Raw genomic sequence first — 21,802 nt, 5'->3', positions numbered from 1 at the left:
TCGCTCCGGGTCGCGCACAATGTCTTATTACGAGACGTTTTCACGCGGAATCGGCGTGAGACAGGAGAGCTCCTGCGGCGGCGTCCTACCCAGTGACGGCGGCGGCGTCCTCTGGATGAAGGAAGGGTGGTAGGCCTGCTGCCTCGGGGAGAAGACCGTGTGGAGGACTGCGGGAGAGGGAACACGCCGGTCTTAGCGCAAAGCTACGCTAATGAAAACTTCGTGAGGGAAGCTAACGCCTCCTATGCATCAGCATTCACATTATTCATTCACTTATTGCATAAGATCCTGCACCCAGAGCCTATCCCTGCTTTAATTCACATTTATTCCCCTTTTTTTTTGACATTTTAACTGTTACGCTGCTGTGACAAAGGAATTCCCCCTATGGGGATCAACGTGCAACCCTTCACCCTCTCATCCACGCCTCCTGTGCATCTCCTCCTGGATGGGATTGGACTGTGGGAGGAACTCCGTGCAGAACATGGACACAGAAAGGCCTCCTATGGGAACCGGATATTTGGCGTTCCACTCTCTCTTAAGAAGACGAGAAATCCGTTGACCTACCGATAATGACGATGGCGGTTCCAGCCAGCAGAGCGAACAGGGTGAAGAACATCATCTGGTAGCAGTTTATAAAGCTGTGCAGGGAATGACCCCCCTCCGCTCCCACCGCCTGCGAGGCTGCAAAGACAGAGCGGCATGAAATAACCTCCTGGCACTGAGGGACAATCCTGGCTGCCGCGCTGATTGCAAAGTCTTCCAAAATACGGCGGCGACTCCTTCTCCCGCCGTCGCCCGTTTCCTAGTCAGTTAAATCCGCCTTACAAATTAAAAGCATCTGATTCAAACGTGCAACAACACTTTTTCTTCCTTGCCGCCGTGGTCCGCGGCTCCCCCGGCGAGGAAGACCGGTAACGGAGAAAATAGATGTTTAATAGTTCTGACTGGGTGCATTTGGAGTGGAAATGTGGATTTAAGGTCTCTTAAGCCTTTTGAGGAGAATCGTTGGAGCGCTCAGTAGATGGTGCATTCAATAAAAATAAAATAACAAAGGATTTAGCGTCATCCGAAGATGAAATTTAAAATAATCGAGTGAAATATAGCCGAGAGAATTCCTTAAACGTTCGTTTAAAAATAACCGAATTGTAAGCTTGGGAATCAATTAATTGAAATCGATCGCATTTCAAGGTTCGACACGAATGGAAAAAAAACAATGCGAGTTTGTTTGATGACTTAATGAATGAATGAATAAAAATATGTTTGTAAAAAGCTAACATTAGCACCTTGCACACAAAGCTAACAATACTGACGCGCGTGCTCGTACAAAGCTAGCATTACCAACCTTCTTGCTTGCACAAAGCTAAGTTTACAGACCTGCGTGCTCATAAAAAGGTAAGATTATACAAAGCTAACACTACCGACCGGCATGCATGCACAAAGCAAACATTACCAACCGGCACGCTCATACAAAGCTAACAATACTGACCTGCGTGGTTGCAAAAAGCTAATATGACCAACCTGTGTGCTCATAAAATGCTAACATTTAGTGGCCTGTACAACTGTAACATTACCAACTTCTGTGCTGGTACAAAGCTAACACTACTGACCTGCATGCTGGTACAAAGCTAAGATAACCAACTTGCGTGCTTGTACAAAGCTAACGCTAGCAACCTGCGTGCTAGTACAAAGCTAACACAACCAACCTGTGTTGTTGGTACAAAGCTAACACTACTGACCTGCATGCTGGTACAAAGCTAAGATAACCAACTTGCGTGCTTGTACAAAGCTAACACTCCCAACCTGCGTGCTCTTACAAAGCTAATCTTACCGACCCGTGTGTTTGTACAAAGCTAACCTTACCGTCCTGCGTGCTTGCACACAGCTAACTTCACCAACCTGCATGCTAGTTCCATTATGTTTCCTGTTGAGGTGCTACCGGACGGTGAAGGTGCTCCTGTGATGAGCAAACTCCTTCACCATAAAGGCCAAAGACGGGCAATTTTTAAATGCATTATTTATTAAACTGAAGTTTCTGATCATTCAATTCCTCTTCAGCCTTCGCCATCACAACTCGTTGCTAATTAAAATGCGACGATTGTCTTCACGCGCAGTTTTGGTAATTGAGCGAATGAGCAGTAGAAGCTTCCGAAACACGTGAAAACTGCGTCCCGCGATCACGACTGACCTTGCACGGAAGAGCTGGGATCAGCCGCGTGAATCAGAGCCACCGGGATGCTGAGACTCTGCTCGGAAGAAGCGCTGCTGATGGAGATGGAGGCGGACGCTGCTTCCTGGGGGTCCACGGCACTGACGGTGTACTTTATGAAATGGGGGGACCCCAGGTGCACTTCCTTCTCTTGGACCAGGATGACGGGGGAGGACGACACCGCCTGGAGGACGCGCGATAATATCGGGTGACATCCCGGCGAGGAGCTCAACGTAAACATCTCAGACGTTCCTCTCTTACCTCCATGTCGGACAGGGCGCCGCTCGGGCCGAAGACCGTCAGCTCGGCCGACGGGTGGAGGCCGGAGAGCAGCAGCTCCGTCTGGTCCGAGTGGAGCCCCGGCTCGATGGGCAGCCGGGCGCCGACCTGCTCCCCGGAGAAAGCGGCGCCCTCCAGGCCGGCCTTCACCAGCAGGTCGGTCATGGACACGCCCAGCAGCCTGGTCTGCTGGTCGGTCGCCGTCCGCAAGGTCATGGAACAGGTGTAGAGCCCTGTGGGCCCAGATGAACGCCCGATGAGGCATTAGAACATCGAAGTTCTTCGGTACGCTCGCGTGAAAAGGTTCCAAACAGGATTAGAGATGCTTTTAAGCTACGAGGAGCTCCAAGCATCAGCTGGACACCTTTCATGGTCCAGGCTCTCTCGGTTCCACGGGCAGCGCGGGAAACATGGACTTTACCCTTTTTTTATTGAAGATGTGCTAGAGGATGGAGGATTCAGTAACGTTAATATTGTCGCATTTTTATTATCTGTCAATGTTCTTGTTCTTCTTGCTGCTCCCTTCAGGAGCCACAACCAATCATCTACCTCCATAGGACCCCCTCCTCCAACCTCAGTGTCCTTCCACCCAGACCTTCATCATCCATGTCCAAACCATCTCAGCCTTTTAGCTCCAGAACACCCGCTGTCCCTCTGATGGACTCCACCCTGATCCTCTCCATCCTCTTCACTCCCAAAGAAGAACCCGCACATCTTCTCGTCTCGGCCACCCGACTTGAATTTCTTCACTCGAAGACCTTTGACCCCTCGTCCGAGAGGCTTCTTCGGTTCTGCGACGTCTTCAAGTGAAGAAACTCAAGTCCGATTGCCGAGACAAGAAGATTTCAACAAGAATTCACCGCGGCCTGGATGAGCGAGAAGCTCCACAAACATCTCCCCCTCTGCGTCACCACCTCTCCTCAGTGTCTCCAAACCAGACGTTTCTCCACCTCCGTCCTCCACCCTCTCCTTTGCTCTCTGAAATCCTTCTTCATTTTGATTAGCGTCTTTAAGAAATAGAATATTAAGAATTTGCACCGCGGCTAGTTTTTGGCCTCTTCTGACTGCAAGGAAGGGATTATAATCTGTAAATGATGTGGAAAAAAAATGTAAATACTGAATATGATGTATTTTAAATCCAGATATGCGCAGGTATGAACGCCACGCCCCAAAAATTGATTTTTTTTCCAGGCACGACGTAAAACCAAAAAACCAAACGAGATAATAATCCACGCCAATTCCGATCGGGCCTCACCGGCGGCGGCGTCGAAGCCGGCGTGCGTTTCGAAGACGTCGGCGGCGGGGAAATCCACGGCGTCGCTGGTGAATCCCAGGAGGCAGCGGACGGAGGTCTCCGGACGCAGCTGAGACACGGCCTGGACCTGGATGGAGGAGCAGCTTCCTGCAGCAGGAGAAGCAGCGCCGGATTAACATCCCCAGCTTGATGGGATTACAAAACCCCCGTGAGAGCGGAAGGTCGCTTCTGTACCGACGAGGTTGGTTCCCGCTTCCTTGGTGGCGACCAGAACCTTGGTTTCCTTGCCGTGTCTGACGGGCGCGCCCTGAGCCGTCGCCATGGTGACCGTGGCTGCTCGCACCACAACCTATAGATGGTAAGAACAGACAGTTTGTGCCGGCGGAGAGCAGGTCAACCGTGGGATCCAACAAACCGTACGATCACATTTTACCGGAACAACTCCAGGATTAAACACCCTGCAACGTTTATCTACTCAACTTCTCAGGGAAAACGGAGGCTATCCCTGCCGTGATTGGCTGAGAGGCGGTGTTTTCCCTCTGCATACTGCACTGATGCTTGAGCTGCCCCAGATCAGGTTAGGCACCAAGTTAGGCTATGCAGTGTGTGTGTGTGTGTGTGTGTGTACGTATGTGTATGTTTTGGACCTAAAAAAAAAAAAAAAAAAAAAAACTAACCCCAGCTTACTGTTCTGTATATTTCCTGTGCATCTTGTATTTGCAAGTGTATTTGCAGTGCTTATGTCCTCTATTGTAGGTCGCTTTGGATAAAAGCGTCTGCCAAATGTAATGTAATGGAATGGAATGTAATGGAATGCATAGGTTGCAGGTTTTCCCGAGCAGCTGAGTGTTTTTTGGTGTTTTTGGTTGCAGTCCCCTATCGGTCCGGGCCCTTTAATACTGTCCGTGATGTCATTCCAAGGAAGTGCTGTGCTTTCGGGGAAAAAGCTTTTTTTTTTGTCCCCAAGCCACAAACTGTTTAGTAACCAAGGACTTTCCACTTTTTACCATTGTCATAAGCCATTTACCATTTTCATTCTGTACGTCATAAAGACACTATTTTTCCGTACCCAACCTTTTGTTTGGTCTCACAGCTCAAATGCCAATGCGGGGCTGACATACATGGGAAAAACAAATACTGCACTATTAGAAATCAAGCGATGCATTTTAAAGATGCTTGACATAATGTCTCCACTTTGTCTCCACTGAGGCCGTAAGGTGTCCGTGCAGACCTGAACTCTTTCCTTTTGAAACGGGAACCGTTTTGGATCTACACACCCCACAAGGTTTAAATGATGATTTCGATATTAGACCTCGTCTACAGGGATGTTCTTTTGTCTATTTGATTGTCCTTCCCATGTTCTGTTTGTCTGGATATGGTCTGGATACATATCGTATACTCAAATCTTTTGATCCGTTCCATCTCTGTGCATACATTGTTTCTTGGGCCTTTTGCTGTATCCAAAGTTGAAGATAATGTTAAAATGAAAATATATATTTAACAAAGGATGCAAAAAACAAAGGGGAGGGAATCACATGATCATTTCCTTTAAAAATGGCACCACAACAAGTTAAAGCATCTGAAGAAGAGCGGATTGTGTCTTGAAGCGTCATCTAAAATAAATGATCTGTTCTCTATGTAAAATAAATTATTTTTTGCGGACTTTTTCAACCCTTTGTATAGTCACACAACCATTCACAGGTCAAATGGACACAATTATTCACTACCTCATTCACCATTATCACACACACACACACACACACACTCGCATTCACACCTCATATAGAGAAATACAACCATTCACTCACTCATTCACACATTGAAGAGAAAAACATTTATACGTTATATAATGAAAAGCAAACATTCACCCTCTCACTGATATGTAATATAGATATCCCGACATTCACCCTCTCATTAGGATGTAATATCTGGATATCCCGAGAGACGGAGGTCAGGAGACAAACCAAAGTCGCCCTAAAAGCTAAAACGAGGAAATATGACGAAGCCAATGAAGCACTAAATAAATGAAGGCGTCACCTTAAGACGCCCAGAATTCGCCGATAAGCCGCTTACGCGCAGCTTTTTCGGCGAAAAACGTGCAGGACTTTATCAACAATCATCCCGCTTTGTGGAAGTTACTTCAGTAAAGCAGAAAGCACTGTTATTGTTAAAAAATATTATTTGTTGCAAGTTGATCTAGAATTCTTATGTTAATGAGGATACGATGTAGTGCAGACGTGTGCATACAACAATTTTTTAGACAAATAATACAACTTATAGTTGCAGCGGAGAGAGATGTTTTCTTCAGAAAATAATTGAGAAGCACTGCTTCAACCGTTCACTCTCACGTCGCCACAGCGATCCAAAACCCATCACTGGCAGGAGATGACGGATCCGCCGTCCACCTGTTGCGACGTCCGGCTCGATTTACGTAATTATAGCGCTGGATCGATCTATGTAGCTCGTTCATCGCAGCCGGGAGGAGCTCCTGCTCTCGGCGAGGACACACCTCTCGGTAGGTTTTCAAAACGCCGGGGATCTCGTAGTAGACGGTCGCCGTCCCCTGGTCTCGGGCCACGGCGGCGCCGCAGCGGGCGTCCACCTGGAGCACGGCGTCGTTGGAGGAGCTCCAGGTGCCCTCACCTCCTGCGTGGGAAAAATAAATACAGTTACAAGTGAGAAATATTAAAACTCTGTAATGGATTCCGGTTAAAAGGGAGACGTTGGCGCATGAACTCGATAAAAGAATCCTGGAGATTGAGACGAGCCCGGCGCTCCTGAGAAATGAATATCTTGATGATGTTGAGAGCACGGCAGATAATAAGAGAACCCGTGTTTTCCTCGTCCTGTGGTCGTTTTGGAAAAGCCGCGTCCAAAGTCCGGCCCGCGGGCCGAACGTGGCCCGTTTTCACATTTCCAGCGGCCCGCAGCCTCGCTCATTAAATCAATGATAAAATCTAATTGGGCGCGGCAGCCCCTTTTTTCTATTTCATATTTTTGAGTCTAAAATTGAAATAATGAAAAACAGTGCATTTCTCCTTTTTGAGAGGGAGTAATATAATGATTCCTCTATACAAACCTATTAGCAGTACCTTTTGCTCGCTCTAAGCGATCTCAGGCAAAACTGTTCTCAGTTCTACTACCTCAGTGGTGGAACAAACTCCCAGAAGCAACAAGACTAGCATCATCTCTCTCAACCTTCAAGAAACAGGTAAAAACGTTTCTCTTTCAGGACTTTTTACTGCGCTGATGCCCCAGATCAGGTTAGGCAGCAAGTTAGGCTATGCAGTGTGTGTGTGTGTTTGTGTGTCTCTGTCAAAAAAAACCAAAAAAAAACACCTCACTAACCCAAGCTTACTGTTCTGTATATTTCCTGTGCATCTTGTATTTGCAAGTGTATTTGCAGTCCTTATGTCCTCTATTGTAAGTCGCTTTGGATAAAAGCGTGTGCCAAATGCAATGTAATGTAATGTAATGATTCATTTGGCCCTCAGTGTTTTGTACATATAAATAATATCATTGCTAGTGTTATTTTCCTGTTCACATGCTCATTGTGAGCATTTAATAGTGAATGATATGTATATAATATGTATATAATATTCAAATAAACCTAGATGTTTATTTTTTTTCCCCAGACTGACTTAATCCTCATTTTATGTGGTATTCAAATATAAAATACAGGGTGATTTTGGTAAAAACTGTTAAGTGACATAAATAGTATGCCATTTGCAATTAAAATAATAATAAAAAAAAAAAAAAATCATGAAAAAATGGATTAAAATTTAATGTTACTAGCTGAACGGTCGGCCCTTTTTGCAAAAAGCTGGCGTTAAAAGTGAGCGGCCGCGCGACGCTCTCACCGCTCTGGCCGGTGAACAGCGCGGCGAAGCAGACCACGTCTCCGACCACCAGGGCGCCGGCCTCCGGCGGGTGGATGGCGTGCTCCACGGGCAGCGGGAGGTAGTCGGCAACGCCGGCGTTCTGGCTGTCGCGCACGGCGAGGAGCGTCAGGCCCACGTTGACCGTCCTCACCGTCAGGGTGTGGTTGCCGGGGCCGGGCCCCACCTGGACCAGGTCGTCCCTGAGAAAACAAAAATACGGTGTGAGCTCACTTTTCGCGGGAGTTTCGTTCCAACACCCCTTGCGAAAATTCCGCGAAATACAGACGTGAACATTTCGACCCTCGACGAAGCTCACGCCACCCTTTACCTTTGTTTTCCATTTTTAAAATGTATTTATTTTATCTCGTCATCACCCGTTTCGCCGTTCTTCATGGAACCAACTGGAGATTCGTTAATGCTGTAATGGCGGCCGACTTCGGCAAAACTTCCGCCTTCCGCTAACATATCGAGAAGTTTTATCTTTTCAGTAGTCGTCAGAATCTTGCTGCTATGCTTGGGGTCCATAGCGGACTTTTGGGTCCATGCAGGGCGTTTTGGAGGCATCGTACAGCGCGTGGTCATTCAGTACGAGATCTGGCGTGAAGCTGGCTATTTTATTTTAATTTTTTAATGAATTTTAGTCTAATTTTCCTGTATTTTTTGTTTTTTATGGCTATTTCATCACAAAAAAAATAAATAAATACTGCAAAAAAAAAAAATGCTAAAGAATGATAAATAGTAAGAACCAAATGACAAAAATAAATAAATAAATAAATAAATAAAAATCAGCGAAGTGGCGAGGGTCCACGGTACATGGTGACGGCCTCGCACTGCCAGCTTCCCCCCGGCTAAAACACCACCTCGCTCTCCGCCCTCCATCTTCACGCCACCTGTCCAGGCGGCGGATAAAATCCGCCGGTCCCTCTGGAGACTCTAAATGATCTAATCGGGGGCCGTCAGCCCTTTTACCGACCGAATTTTGATATGTTTCATCCCAAATTGTCTGTCAGCGCCTCCAGCGCGATGGAATAGAATCCATTTATTGGGCGCCCAAGAGTTCCCCGTGGAGGTGAAGCAATCCGCCCGGCCGTCCGGCGCTGCTTTTCATTTAGCTCGCGCGCTCAGCTGGAAACAATACGCTCCTGACGGAGGGAAAGGAAGCAGCACGAGAAATTAATTGCGGAGGTTGGGGGGGGGGTCTGCCGCCAACGCCAACGCTCCTCCTCAACTGTACGTCTTTGCAAGGAGCGCCGTGGGAACATCGGCCGGTGCCTCCTGCTCTGTCTGAGGGAAAGCAAAGCCGTCCCTGAAGATACCAATTTCAAGCGTTCCACAAGCGGGTTCCTGTGTTGATTTTCTCGTATCTCAAATGTATTTTCCACATTGGAAATAACAGAAAACAAATGAATTCATTCCAACAAGCCCACCAGGGGTCCACTCAGTGAACCCACCTTCTCCATCTCACCCTGGTCTCTGGATCCTCCTCAGTCACACCAACTAACTTCATATCTTCTCTCATGACATCCATAAACCTTCTCTTTGTTCTTCCTCTAGACCTCTGATTCCAGCATCCAATATATTCCCTCTCCCTCCTCTGTAAATGACCAAAACATCTCCAACCTTCTCTCCAAAACATCTACCATGTGCCGTCCGTCTGATGGACAACTACCTTCATCTCCTCTCTCACGATGTCCATCCATCTCTTTGGTCTTCCTCTAGACCTCCAATTCCAGCATCCGTCTACCAGTATCTTCCCTCTCCCTCCTCCGTCCATGATCCAACCATCTCTGACCTTCTCTCCAGAACATCTACCATGTGCCGTCCCTCTGATGGACTCGTTCCTGATCCTCTCCATCCTGGTCGCTCCCAAAGAGAGCCTCACCATCTTCATCTCTGCCACCTCCTGCTCTGCCTCCTGTCTTTGGGTCATTGTAGATGTTTGTAGATCATCTCACCACCGTCTCCTCCACCTTTCCTTTCCTTCTAGCTGACAGTCTTCTAGCTCACTTTTCTCCAGCCTACCCGTCCCCTCCGATCTGCCGCCTCTCGGCGACCGTCCACCCCATCCCTCCGAGCCCCCGGCTGCCGATCCAACCGGTCTCGGCTCCTCAGTGGTGGAACAAACTCCCGGAAAAGGTCAGAACAGCGAGGTCGCTGCCCATCGTCAGCCGTGAGCTGAAAACGTACCTCTTCACCAAGCACTTCCCCACTAATCGCACTTAGCCACTTGTCTGACATTTGCTTTGAAAACAAAACCAGCTTGGTTTTGAAGGCTCCTACGTTAGCTTGTTTTCACGCACAAACTGTTTTGTCCCTTCTAGCTTCACATCCAGCTCATTCATGTGTGTCAGTACGTCCACGCTAAAGGCTAAATCACAAAGCCAATCTGTGTCGTTCAGCTCAGGAAAATTCTCAAGTAGCTCCAAAAATGAAATAATCTCCAATTTGAGCTTCCGAATTCATTGGTTCATTAATTCAATCGTTCAAAGCAAGTCTGATTTCTGTAACAATCTTTGGCGGGCCGGATTAAAAAGATCAACGGGCCGGATTTGGCCCGCGGGCCGTAGTTTGCCCGCCCCGACGTATGTTTACGGTTTCCACACGGCTATTTGGTCGAGTGGCGACTTCTGAATAACGACTACTGGTACTTTGGATCTTCCGTTATTGAATTTCAATTTTTGTAAGTCGCTTTGGATAAAAGCGTCTGCTAAATGACTGGAATGTAATGTAATGCTCTTCCTGAGGCAGTTTAAGAAGTGTAACGTGCCAAAGATGATGATGGTGCACTTCAACACATCCATCCTGGCCATCTGGTCGCCGCCTCCACCGCCAGAGACGAGCGGATCATCCGCTCTGCAGAGGGTGATTGGCTGCTCTCCACCCTCTCTGCAGGACCTGAACACCTCCAGGACCTCCAGCACCTCCAGGACATACATCTTCCGACCCACTTCCCTCTGGCAGGAGGCCGCGGTCCATCAGGACTGCAACTACCCGCCAAAAAAAAACGTTTCTCCCCATCGGCAGCCTCATCGACCAAAATCGCCCCGATTTCGCTCTTAATTTATTTAATGCCTGTTACATGTTTTCCCGTTTAACGCCGTTAAATTCCTCGCAGTTGTAAAATGACTTTTAGATTAAAGCAATTGTGATTCTTATCCAGGCTGTATCTTTCATTCAGATATTTATCTTTTACTCCTCTACACCAACTAACCACTTTCCCTCCTGCCTTCGACACTAAACACCGAATCCCCTGAGATTGCCTCATTCTAGCGTCTGTCCAGCTGTGTGTGTGTGTGTGTGTGTGTGTGTGTGTGTGTGTGTGTGTGTGTGTGTGTGTGTGTGTGTGTGTGTGTGTGTGTGTGTGCGCTCTTAATGGCTCTGGTCTGCGGTGTAATTGGACCTATTCATTACTCTCCACTGCACTTTTAATAGCGCTGTGTTTTTATCTGTTTTACTCATGTATGTTTGTTGGCTGTGTGTGAAAAAGCGGTTGTTCTGTAGAAACAGCCTGAGAAGATCCTGGTCCAATCCAGGCGTGTGGAGATTCCTCCTGCCTGCACACACACACCGTGTCCTCCACCTGCGGCGTTTCCACCATACGGCAGTAATCCCAAACAATATTTTAAGCCATATATTTCGACTTGTGTGTTTTTCCACGGCAGTTTTAACCCTGGGTATGGCTCCCAGATGTGACGTGGACTCCTCCGAGAAGAAAGGGGGAAGCCGTTACAGCAGGAGTGAAATCGGTGACGTTATTAAAGGGGCTGTTATGCAGGATGAAGGTTCATTTTTGCTAAAACGACATCCTCCCTTTCATTTCCCTGCGGCCCAATTCTGGGTCCCCCTCGATATGGAAGACCTCATGATGACTGAGCCCGTGGTGATTCTCTCTGGCATCAAATATCACCCTGAGGACCCCCGTGTGTGTGTACACACACACACACACACACACACACACACACACACACACACACACACACACACACACACACACACACACACACACACACACACACACACACACGTACATATATCTTTGCACAAACACATACACACGCACAAACTATACGCATATACATATATGTGTAAACAAACGTGTATATATATAACCATGTACACACACACACACTCATACATCTTTGCACATACACACACACAGACAAACTATATGCATATACATATATGTGTAAACTAACGTTTATATATAACCATGTAAATACACACACACACATATATAAATATATATGTTTATATATGTATACACACGCACACATCATACATACATACATACATACACACATTCAAACAAAATATATAGATATAGACACACATGTATAAACAAACATGTACAGTATAAATAAATGTGTATACACACACAAATACATTTTTATACGAACACACACAAAATGTAAGCATATGCATATATGTGTAAACAAACGTGTATATATAACCATGCACACACACACACACAGATACATATATAAATTCATGTGTTGATATATATATATATATACACACACACACACACACACACACACACACACATCATATATACACACACACACTCACATTCAAACAAAATATATACATATAGACACACATGTATAAACGAACATGTACAGAATATATAAATGTGTATACACACATATAAATACATTTTTACACACACACACTCACACACACACAAAATATATGCACATACATATATGTGTAAACAAAAGTGTGTATATTTAACCATGTACACAAATACACACATACATACATATATATATATATATATATACACACACACACACACACATCATATATACACACACATTCAAACAAAATATATACCTATACATATAGACACACATGTATAAACAAACATGTATACACACACATATGAAATACATTTTTTACACACACACACACACACACACACACACACACACACACACACACACACACACACACACACACACACACACACACACACACACACACACACACACACACACACACACACACACACACACACAAGCATCGCAGGACAATAGCTTTTCAACCTTTGTCTACTTAAGTGACTGGTTGGAGGGGATACTCCTGGCTTCCAGCTCTGCAATCAGAGCTGGAAGCCAGGAGTAAAGAGGCCAGCTGGAGAAGAGTGTGTGTGTGTGTGTGTGTGTGTGTGTGTGTACACGCGCTTTGCACGCCGTGTGTCCAACCTGTTGGTGGAGAAGGTGAGCTGGGAGTTGGAGCTGAGCAGGGCCTCCCCGGTGCCGGTGTGGAAGTGGACGGTGAAGGTGAGGACGATGCCCATGGGGAAAGCTCTCAGGCCGTCCCTGCCGTGCGTGTAGAGCTCCGGGCTGGTGCTGAAGCGCACGTACGACACGGGCACCACCTGAAGAACCGAAGGAAAAAACTTTGACTCGGAGGCGCCGGGTTGTTTCCTGCAGGGATGGAGAACCCTGCGGCAAAAGGGTCAGACTAGCACGCGCTAACGCTAAAAACAAGTTGCCCTCCACTTGACCTTGACGGCGAGGATGATGGTCTGATTGACCCCGAAGGACTCCTGCGAGGTGACCAGCAGCGAGGAGATGCCGGTGAGGGCGCCGGAGGAGAGGAGGCCCTTGTCGTCCACCTGAGCGACGGCGGCCTGGTCGGCGCGGTCCAGCAACCGGTAGGAGAGCACGCCCTCGCCGTCCCTGACGAAAATCCACAAGAAACGTCACGTCGGGCATCTTCCGCGACGCCGCGCTCGGTCCCGCACGGCCGCCGGCGTCGCTCACCTGTTGGTTTGGAGCTTGAGGGCGGAGTTGGGCGCCATCAGTATCTCCCCGTCATCCACGCGGGGGTTCGTCATGCGCAGCTTGTCGTAGACCTCGATCAAAGAACGGACATTTTTAAACTCTTAATTTCTCCGTGGCTCTTTGACAGGTCACGGTCTAACGCGGTCTGAAAGCGGGAGGCGTTCGATCTTATCGCCTCACCGAGGAGAACGACGTCGGATATTCCCCGAACCTCGGAGCGCAACGGACGCTTTCGACGCCTCGTTTCCAACGCCGCTGGGACACAAACACAACCCAACGTCCTCGGACGCTTTCGAGAGGGATTTTTTAATGGTAACACCTCGACTTGGGAGTTGAATTGGCTCAGGGACGGAGTTTGATCAAATTCAATCTTCTTCTTCTTTCGGCTTTTCCCGTCAGGTGTCGCCACAGCGAGTCAACCTTCTCCATCTAACCCTATTCTCTGGATCCTCCTCTCTCACACCAACTACCTTCATATCTTCTCTCACTACGTTCATAAATCTTCTCTTTAGTCTTCCTCCAGACCTCTTGCCTGGCAGCTCCAATTCCAGCATCCGTCTACCAATATATTCACTATCCCTCCTCTGTCCATGACCCGACCATCTCAGTCTGGCTTCTCTGACCTTCTCTCCAAAACATCTAACATGTGCTGTTCCTCTGATAGACTCATTCCTGATCCTCTCCATCCTGGTCACTCCCAAAGAGAACCTCAGCATCCTCATCTCTGCAACCTCTAGTTCTGCCTGCTGTCTTTTGGTCATTGTAAGTTTGATCAAATTCAATATCCCCATTAAAATGAATTGAAACGCTATTAATCTGTTCCAGTGATGTGATTTTAAATAAGAAAAATGCACTTTAGAAATAAGAAATAATGCCTGAAAATAATAAACCATCATGAAAGAGAATGTAATTAGATTTATTTAGTGTATTTACCTTGAAGATGGTTGGAGGAGGTTGGGGTTTTTGTAATTTAGCACTCTATCCTCCACCATTAATGCTACAATGCTATGCTAAATGTAACATGCACACTTTGCTACTGTTTCTAGTGATTTGTTGGTAGACGGATGCTGGAATTGGAGGTCTAGAGGAAGAACAAAGAGCAGATTTATGGATGTCGTGAGAGAGGATATGAAGGCAGTTGGTGTGAGAGAGGAGGATCCAGAGAACAGATGGAGAAGGTGTGGAGACCCTGAAGGGAAAAGAAGACACTTTTCCGTCTAAACCATTTATAGTCTTCTGCCGCCACGCCCTTCCGCGTTCCCGCCGTCCACCTTCTCACGGACAATGTTCTCCGTCTTCGTATCTCACCCACAACGACGACACGCAAAGCTGGCTCGCGTTTTCCATGATTCTCTCTGGGTTAGCTCGCATCCCGCGATCTTTAAACGTGGCTTCACGGAAAATGGTGTCAGACCAGAGCTCCAATCGAAATCCACATGGCGACAGATCGCGGAAACACCTAAGTCGACGAGCCCGAAAGCCAAGCTTCCTCTGTACCTGGATCTGGATCTCGTCCTTGAGCTCCGGCAGGTTACCCACAACCTGCCCCGCCACGGAGTCGGCGACCCGGAGCGTGACCTTCAACCCCGTCCGCCCCCTCGCTCGTCCGGTCACCTTCATGCCAAAGTTGTGCTCGGGCTGGAGTTCCACATTGGACTGAGAGAGATAAACAAAAGGGGGGGGCAAATCGAATGAACGGACGAAAGTAGCGAGGAAGGGCAGATGAGCAGCGGGGCCGACGGCAGGAACCCCATATCTCCATCGGATAAAAGGCCACAAAAAAAGGAAAAACATCTCCATGCGCGGGGGGTACCTCGCTGTGCCGGGACTGGACTTCCAGGATGTCCCTCTTGGTGGTGGACCAGTGAAAGCTGAGGGTTGGCAGGGCGTTCCCGAAGGAGAAAGGGGTCTGACCACTGGTGACGCCCGTGACGTACACCGGCATCTAGAGGGGAAAAACATGGAGAAGGAAGATCAGCCAGTAGATGGCGGTCGACGAGTCGGGATGACGCGCGAATTAACCACGCAACGTTTAAATAAACCTATTAGTGGTGTCTTTGGGACAGTTGATGTGAGGTTACCATGGCAACAAAGATGCTTTCTCTAAAAAAAAAAAAAAAGGGGTACCTGAGCCCCAGTTTTTATCCTTGTAATCGGCGCTTTGATTCGAATGGCTGTCAGACGGACGACTTCCACCTCCACCTGATCCTGCGGACGAGGACGGAGGACATTTTTACACGTGGGAGAGGAAAGACACACACACACACACACACACACACACGCACACTGACCTGAGATACGACGACTAGCTTTCCGGTTTCAGCGTCTGCAGCCTGGACCATCCCGGTCACGGAGACGTTCCCCACGGCGGCGCCCCGGACGAGGCCCAGGCCGCTGATCGAGGCCACCTTCTCGTTGGAAATGGAAAACAGGATGTTGGACTGACGCTGCGGCCCCCCCTCCGAGGTGATCTATGGACGGGAAGAGGGAGAATACATTTCACACGAGTAATGGCATATTGATATTGTGATCAATAAGCTTTCATTTAAAGTGAATCGATTGAATAAAGAATTGTTTTCACAAGTGGGTCACATCATGGCTTTGGTATTTTAAAGTCCCGAATCGCTGAAAATCAGGAAACGTTCTGACGTCAAATGAATCCGACGGGTATTTATTTGACATATTTACAGTTAGCCTCTATGCTAACTCGCAAATTCCCCTCGAAGTTCCCGAACCAACCCAAAGACTGGATGCTCTTCAACCGGAGATGATTTTTATTTATTCACTCGTTCATTCCATATCTGCACGGGTTCACCCTGGACCTGTCAATCACAGGGCCTCATACGGACGTACAACATTCACCCTCTCATTCACACGTCTGGACAATGTTGGGTCTCCACCGCATGTGTTTGGACTGTGTGAGGAACCTTGAGGAACCCTGCTCAGACACGGGAAGAACATGGAGACTCCAAACACAACGCCCTCGCTTGTGGGAATCTAACCAGGAACCTTCCGGCTGTAAGGCGAAAGCGTAAACCTCCGCATCAGAGGAGATGTTCTTGGCGTCAATCGCACCGACATCGTTTGTTGCTGGACGAGAACACGTACCTGCATCATGGCTCCGATTAGCAAGGTGATTTTCCTCGGGAGGAGTTTGAACGGTGGAAACACCTGCAGATACACAAGTCAACGTCAATACCGCCATACGTTCACATATACAGAGCACCGAAATAGCGTTACTTAAAGACCCACAGCGCAAAAGTAGCAAAAAAATTATAAATACGTTGTCACAGAAACAACGATGAGTTATGCTGACGCAGTTTCGGTTACTTTTGATTTGTTTTTAAAGTGACAGTCGTACTTAGACCTACTTTATCGTCGAAATTGAAATCTAATTTGAATAACAAATACCTCGATCTGTTGAGGAGCGGATACGATCCTCCTCCCGCCTTTATCCACCACCACGCCTGACAGCGTGGTCTGACCGATGGAGACGCCTTTCACCAGGAAAACAGCCGTGTCCATCTCCGTGGCCTCGGGGAGGGGTCTGCGGAGGACACGTTTGGAAATAAATGCCGCGGCGTCGACGCGGACGCCGACCTCCGCCGTTTCCCCCGCGTGACTCACTTCAGCGCGACGATGGCGGAGGCCACCTTGAGTCTTAGATTCATGAATTTGAAGAAGGTGGCCGGGAAGGGTTTCCGATCGTCGTCCAGAACCCTCACGTAGGCTCGCACGTCTTTGCCGATCTCCACCTGTTGCCGAGGCGATGAACATCGAGTTTTAGGAATGCGATTTTGAAGCGCTCAAAGGCGATAAACGCATTTCACGCTAAACGTCACTGGAGCGCGTCAGGAACGCTTTCATTGTGTTATGTCCCTAGGGGTCGGTGTGTGTTTTGGGGTGTTTTCTTCGGCGGCGACGTCGGTGCCGAGATGGTTCAGAGCAGCTGAGAGCGTTTTTCGTCACGGGTTGCAGACCCTTTAATACTGGCCGTGATGTCATTACACTTTCTACCATGGTTTTTGGATAAATACACGCTATATTTCTGTAACTTGAGTCTGCATACTTTTGTTTGGTCTCACAGCCCGAAACAAGGAAGAAACAAAATTGTGGGTTCCTTTCAAATCCTCTTTTTCTCATTTTCCTGGTTTCGGCCATGTTTTTGTGGTACCGTCTATTGTTTGGAGCGTGCTTGTGGCCCGCGTTCTCTGGTGAGTTAGCGTTTTTGCTTGTTTTTTGATCCAGAAAGTGGACTTCCTGATGGAGAGGTGTCTTGTACACCTTCAATTGGTACGCTTTGACGATATTTGAGGTTTATCTTAGTTTCCAGGTAGGTAAGTGGGGACCAGAGTTCACGCGGTTGGCATTTGCACTTTAGTTTTTGCCTTACGGTTTTTTGTCTTTGAACAAAAGTACACCGTTTACTCGTGTTTGTATACTCTTGTTCGAGGACAAAAAAACTGTAAGGCAAAAACTAGAGTGGCAATATCTCCAACGCCGCAACCGCATGGACTCTGGTCCCTTCTTACCTACTCCAAAACTAAGATAAGCCATAAACAAATATGTCCAATCTAAAAAGAAGCGTTGACGGAGCTACAAAAACATGGCCAAATCCGGGAAAATCTGAAAAAGACGATGTGAACAAACCCCCAATTTTGTTAGGTCCCTGTCTAGGGCTGTGACACCGAACAAAAGGTTGGGAATAAAAGTATGCAAACACTTCTTCTTCTCCTTTGGGCTTTTCCCTTCAGAGGTCTCCAGTGAATCCACCTTCTCCATCTAACCCTGTTCTCTGGATCCTCTGTCACACCAACTACCTTCATATCCTCTCTCACGACGTCCATCAGTCTTCTCTGGTCTTCCTCTAGACCTGCTGCCAGGCAGCTCCAATTCTAGCATCTGTAGGTCATCTGTATCAATGGCAGCCGTCGCTAAGCTGGGTTTCCACCGATCCGGTATGAGATTATTAGATTTGATTTGGATGTTTGGTTGTCGCAAAAGTTTTACGCCGGATGCCCCTCCTGACGCAACCCGCTGCATTTATCCGGGCTTGGGAAATTAGCGTGTATTTAAAAGTGCAAAAACCACGTTAGAAAGTGTAAAGTCCTTGGCTCCTAGAAGGTTTCTCTCCCCAGATCCTTGGTGATTCCAGGAATGCCGTCGCGACCAGTATTAAAGGGACCAATAGGGGACGGCAACCAATGACCAAAAACGCTCTCGGCTGCTCGGAACTACATGCAACATACAGAGGGCCAACAGTGCCGCCGAGGAAAACACCCAAACACACACAGCGACCCCTGGGGACGTAACAACCGCGATAACTGGAATCATCTACGACGTGGAGATCAGGAGCCGACCTTGTCCACCACTCGGACGTTGACTTCCAGGATGTCGGAGACGTGCACCGTTGCTTGTGCCGGCACGGGAAATGCCAAGCAGAGGTCGTGGACCATCACCTTCACCACGCCAGGAGATATGGGGGCCACCTGGAGCACCGGGGGGGGACAACAGGCGAGGGGGTTCATTGGGGAAAACGTGATTGCAGAACTAGGTTTTTAAAAGCCGGAATTTACCTGAGCGGTTCCTTGAGCCGTCTGGAACGCCACATCGGCGATTCCTTTGACACTGGTGTTGACGAAGAAGTGCCCCGAGCCTTCTCGCAGCGTCAGGTCAGCCTGCAAGACGTCACGCCACAAACAGATACTTCAGTTTTCAAATGGAACCTCTGACCTAGAGAAAAGTTTAAATCCTTTCCAAAACGTCTCCTATGTAACCCCACCCTTTATCAGAAAGGCTTAGGAGAGGGAGGCCCTCTGGGACGCCTCCGCTAAATCTTAAAAAGAAGCATTCGACTCAATCAAGATGTACCAGTGCAGAAAGCAACAAACTTAAAAAAGGCTTATAGGTTTCTCCATGTTCAATAAAGGGTTTGGGAGATAATCCTCCAGGAGGCGCCGATAGAGCCGCTTCTTACCCGCACATCGGGGTGGTTGTAGATGGTGACGGCGCTGGGAGAGACTCTGGCATCTTCAACCAGCATGAGTTCCACCGTGGCTTGAACGGGGGTCAGCGGGTCGTACTGCTCCAAAAAAAAAAACAAAAATAGAATTATTATTCATCTTCTGACACTTCAGGATATTTGAAGTTCACAGAAATTGATGTGTTAGGTCAGTCACCGTAGCAACAGGCGTGCATAAAACAGGCAATGCAAAGCCGATGCAATTCAGTAGATGCATATCACGACTGTCTGCAGCTAGTAAGCGTCATGATGCATCAAAGTGGCGCCACGCTAGCAGGTCACCGTACGTATATATTCGGACGAAGACGTTTTTTTTTGCAACGACCTGAACATCAGGGGCGGAAGCCGGCACGTGGCCACTTCCGCTTGATTCAGAAGGCGCGAGAACCGCGTTGCTCTTTACCGGATTGGGGACGTTTGCCTCGGTGAGATGCGAGAGCTGGTATCCAACGGCCGACGCCGTGATGGCGGCGATTCCCGTCTGCCGGTGGACGGTGACGGTCTGACGGCCTGCCGCAGGGGGAGGACGGGGGGAAAGCAATCAGTAGATTTTATCAGGAATGCAGCGACAGGCAGGACGACACACAGCCAACGTAAATGAATCCGTATCTGCACATTAAATCCGCTAAAACGTACTTGTCAAACTCAAGGCCCGCGGGCCAAACGTGGCCCGCGAGAACGTCTTCAAAGGTCTGATTATCTTAAAATAAATAAGTCAAACGTGTGCATTGACCATAAACTGCCTTTCCCACAATTCATGCCGGTCATGTGACCCGGCAAGCGACGGCATCCCGCCGTTAGATCACTGTGTATCAACATCAATGCTATTTTCAACAAGCGGAATTGAGAAATAAAATTATTCCTAAAATGTCCAGGAAGAGAAAATGTGATGGTTTTGAATAAGTTAAATGTCACAACTCGTATTCCATCGATTGATGGAATAATGTGGGTTTCTTAACCTGACAACATAAAAGGATTTATGTTGTAACAGAGCAACAAGTAAATATCTACGCAAAGGAATGTATAACATTTTGGATTTGAATGAGTCATAAATTCAGAGTTATTTAACATTAAGGAAATGTCCAGGCAGAGAAACGTTGATGCAGATGGAAGGATGTTTAAGAAAGATATGAAGGCCGATACATGTTTGTGCTTCAAGGAGAAACAGCGGTATGTTTTTGCCGTTGTCAGTTGTCAAAGAGTACAAGCTACGTCGGTGTTTTGACACCAAACACGAAGCTAAGTTTGCCAAAGTTAGCCTTCCGGAAAATCAACAAATTGTCCGAGAATTAAAAGCCGAACTGCGACGGCGGCAGAACGTGTTCACAAAAGCCAAAATCACCCAAAAACACTGCAGCAATGAAAGCTAGCTTTGGAACGGAGCGGCTGGCAAACATCACTTTCCTTACATCGATGCAAATGTAACATTTGGGAGTTGAATGAGTAATAGATAAATACAATTAAAGAAACAAAGAAGAATAATTCAGAGTAATTAAACATTCAGGAGTAGTTACATTTATTTAACATCAGGTTACATTTCTACTGTTAGCGTAACATGTGGCCCTTTGAGGGCAACCGTGACGCCGACGTGGCCTTCAATGAAAATGAGTCTGACACCCCTGATCTAAAATCTTATTTCAAAACAACAAGATGGTTTTACCGTGAAGCTTCTTCTGCTGGTTCTGGTCCTGGGCGGGCTGCAGCTCCATGGGCAGCGTGGGCTCCACGCTGGCCAGAGGCACCTTAGAGGATTCCCACGCGATGCTGAGGGAGCTGAAGTTGTCGAACTTCCTGCCTTGCTGATCGAAAGCGGCCAGGTCCAGGATGGGGTTACGGTAATTGGAGGCGGGCACCTTGAGCAGAAGGGTGAATCAGACTGGAGAAATCTCCAGGAGACGGGTCCTCCCGGGCCGCCGCGAGGCCAACACGTACAACTTGCTTGCTCTGCTGCAGCAGCGGGCAGGTGAGGTCCAGCTGAGGGCTGGTGTAAACGGGCACCAGGGTCAGGCGGGACGGACGAGCGCACACCAGCTTCACGCCGGACGCTTCCACGGCGGGATAGGGGTTGGTGACGCTGGCCTCGTTCCCCACCTTCACCTCCAGCATCTGAAGAGCCAAAACGACCGCGGAAGTCCATTACGGCCACCATCTTCTCTCAATTCAGCATTTGCGCTTTGGAGACTCGTGAACTTCACAACCGCGTCAGTGGTTGAAGAGCGAGAAGGCATCTGGACCATCTAGCCCAGGGGTCGGCAACACTTAACACCCAAAGGGCCATTTGGACCCGGTTTCCTCGGAAAAGAAAACAATTACTTTTCGACGTCTAAAATAAAGGTACCACTGTTTATATTGCTTTTTATTAGCTTT

The 21,802-nt window shown here is 47.9% G+C and overlaps 1 protein-coding gene across 1 annotated transcript in view; it reads right to left on the bottom strand.

The window, feature by feature from the left end:
• Positions 1-21,802, bottom strand: part of nup210 (nucleoporin 210) — a 40,839-nt gene that overhangs the window by 657 nt on the left and 18,380 nt on the right. Inside the window, exons 16-39 of the mRNA XM_086142030.1 lie at positions 21,368-21,541; positions 21,096-21,288; positions 19,839-19,945; positions 19,391-19,495; positions 18,990-19,091; positions 18,774-18,902; positions 17,041-17,168; positions 16,825-16,960; positions 16,522-16,584; positions 15,705-15,884; positions 15,541-15,621; positions 15,227-15,358; positions 14,911-15,069; positions 13,393-13,484; positions 13,134-13,308; positions 12,829-13,004; positions 7,601-7,821; positions 6,250-6,386; positions 3,975-4,089; positions 3,741-3,887; positions 2,468-2,718; positions 2,186-2,390; positions 565-681; positions 90-167 (exon numbers count right to left, since the gene is read on the bottom strand). Coding sequence (XP_085998156.1) covers positions 90-167; positions 565-681; positions 2,186-2,390; positions 2,468-2,718; positions 3,741-3,887; positions 3,975-4,089; positions 6,250-6,386; positions 7,601-7,821; positions 12,829-13,004; positions 13,134-13,308; positions 13,393-13,484; positions 14,911-15,069; positions 15,227-15,358; positions 15,541-15,621; positions 15,705-15,884; positions 16,522-16,584; positions 16,825-16,960; positions 17,041-17,168; positions 18,774-18,902; positions 18,990-19,091; positions 19,391-19,495; positions 19,839-19,945; positions 21,096-21,288; positions 21,368-21,541 — 3,403 coding nt within the window. The remainder of the gene's footprint in view (positions 1-89; positions 168-564; positions 682-2,185; positions 2,391-2,467; positions 2,719-3,740; positions 3,888-3,974; positions 4,090-6,249; positions 6,387-7,600; positions 7,822-12,828; positions 13,005-13,133; positions 13,309-13,392; positions 13,485-14,910; positions 15,070-15,226; positions 15,359-15,540; positions 15,622-15,704; positions 15,885-16,521; positions 16,585-16,824; positions 16,961-17,040; positions 17,169-18,773; positions 18,903-18,989; positions 19,092-19,390; positions 19,496-19,838; positions 19,946-21,095; positions 21,289-21,367; positions 21,542-21,802) is intronic.

The sequence above is a fragment of the Fistularia commersonii genome, chromosome 34 (genome assembly GCF_037954325.1).
Source record: "Fistularia commersonii isolate RoL2024-O1a breed Wild chromosome 34, RoL_Fcom_v1.0, whole genome shotgun sequence".
NCBI lineage: Eukaryota > Metazoa > Chordata > Actinopteri > Syngnathiformes > Fistulariidae > Fistularia > Fistularia commersonii.
Note: the sequence above shows the minus strand (reverse complement) of the source record. Positions and strands in the feature narration are given on the sequence as shown.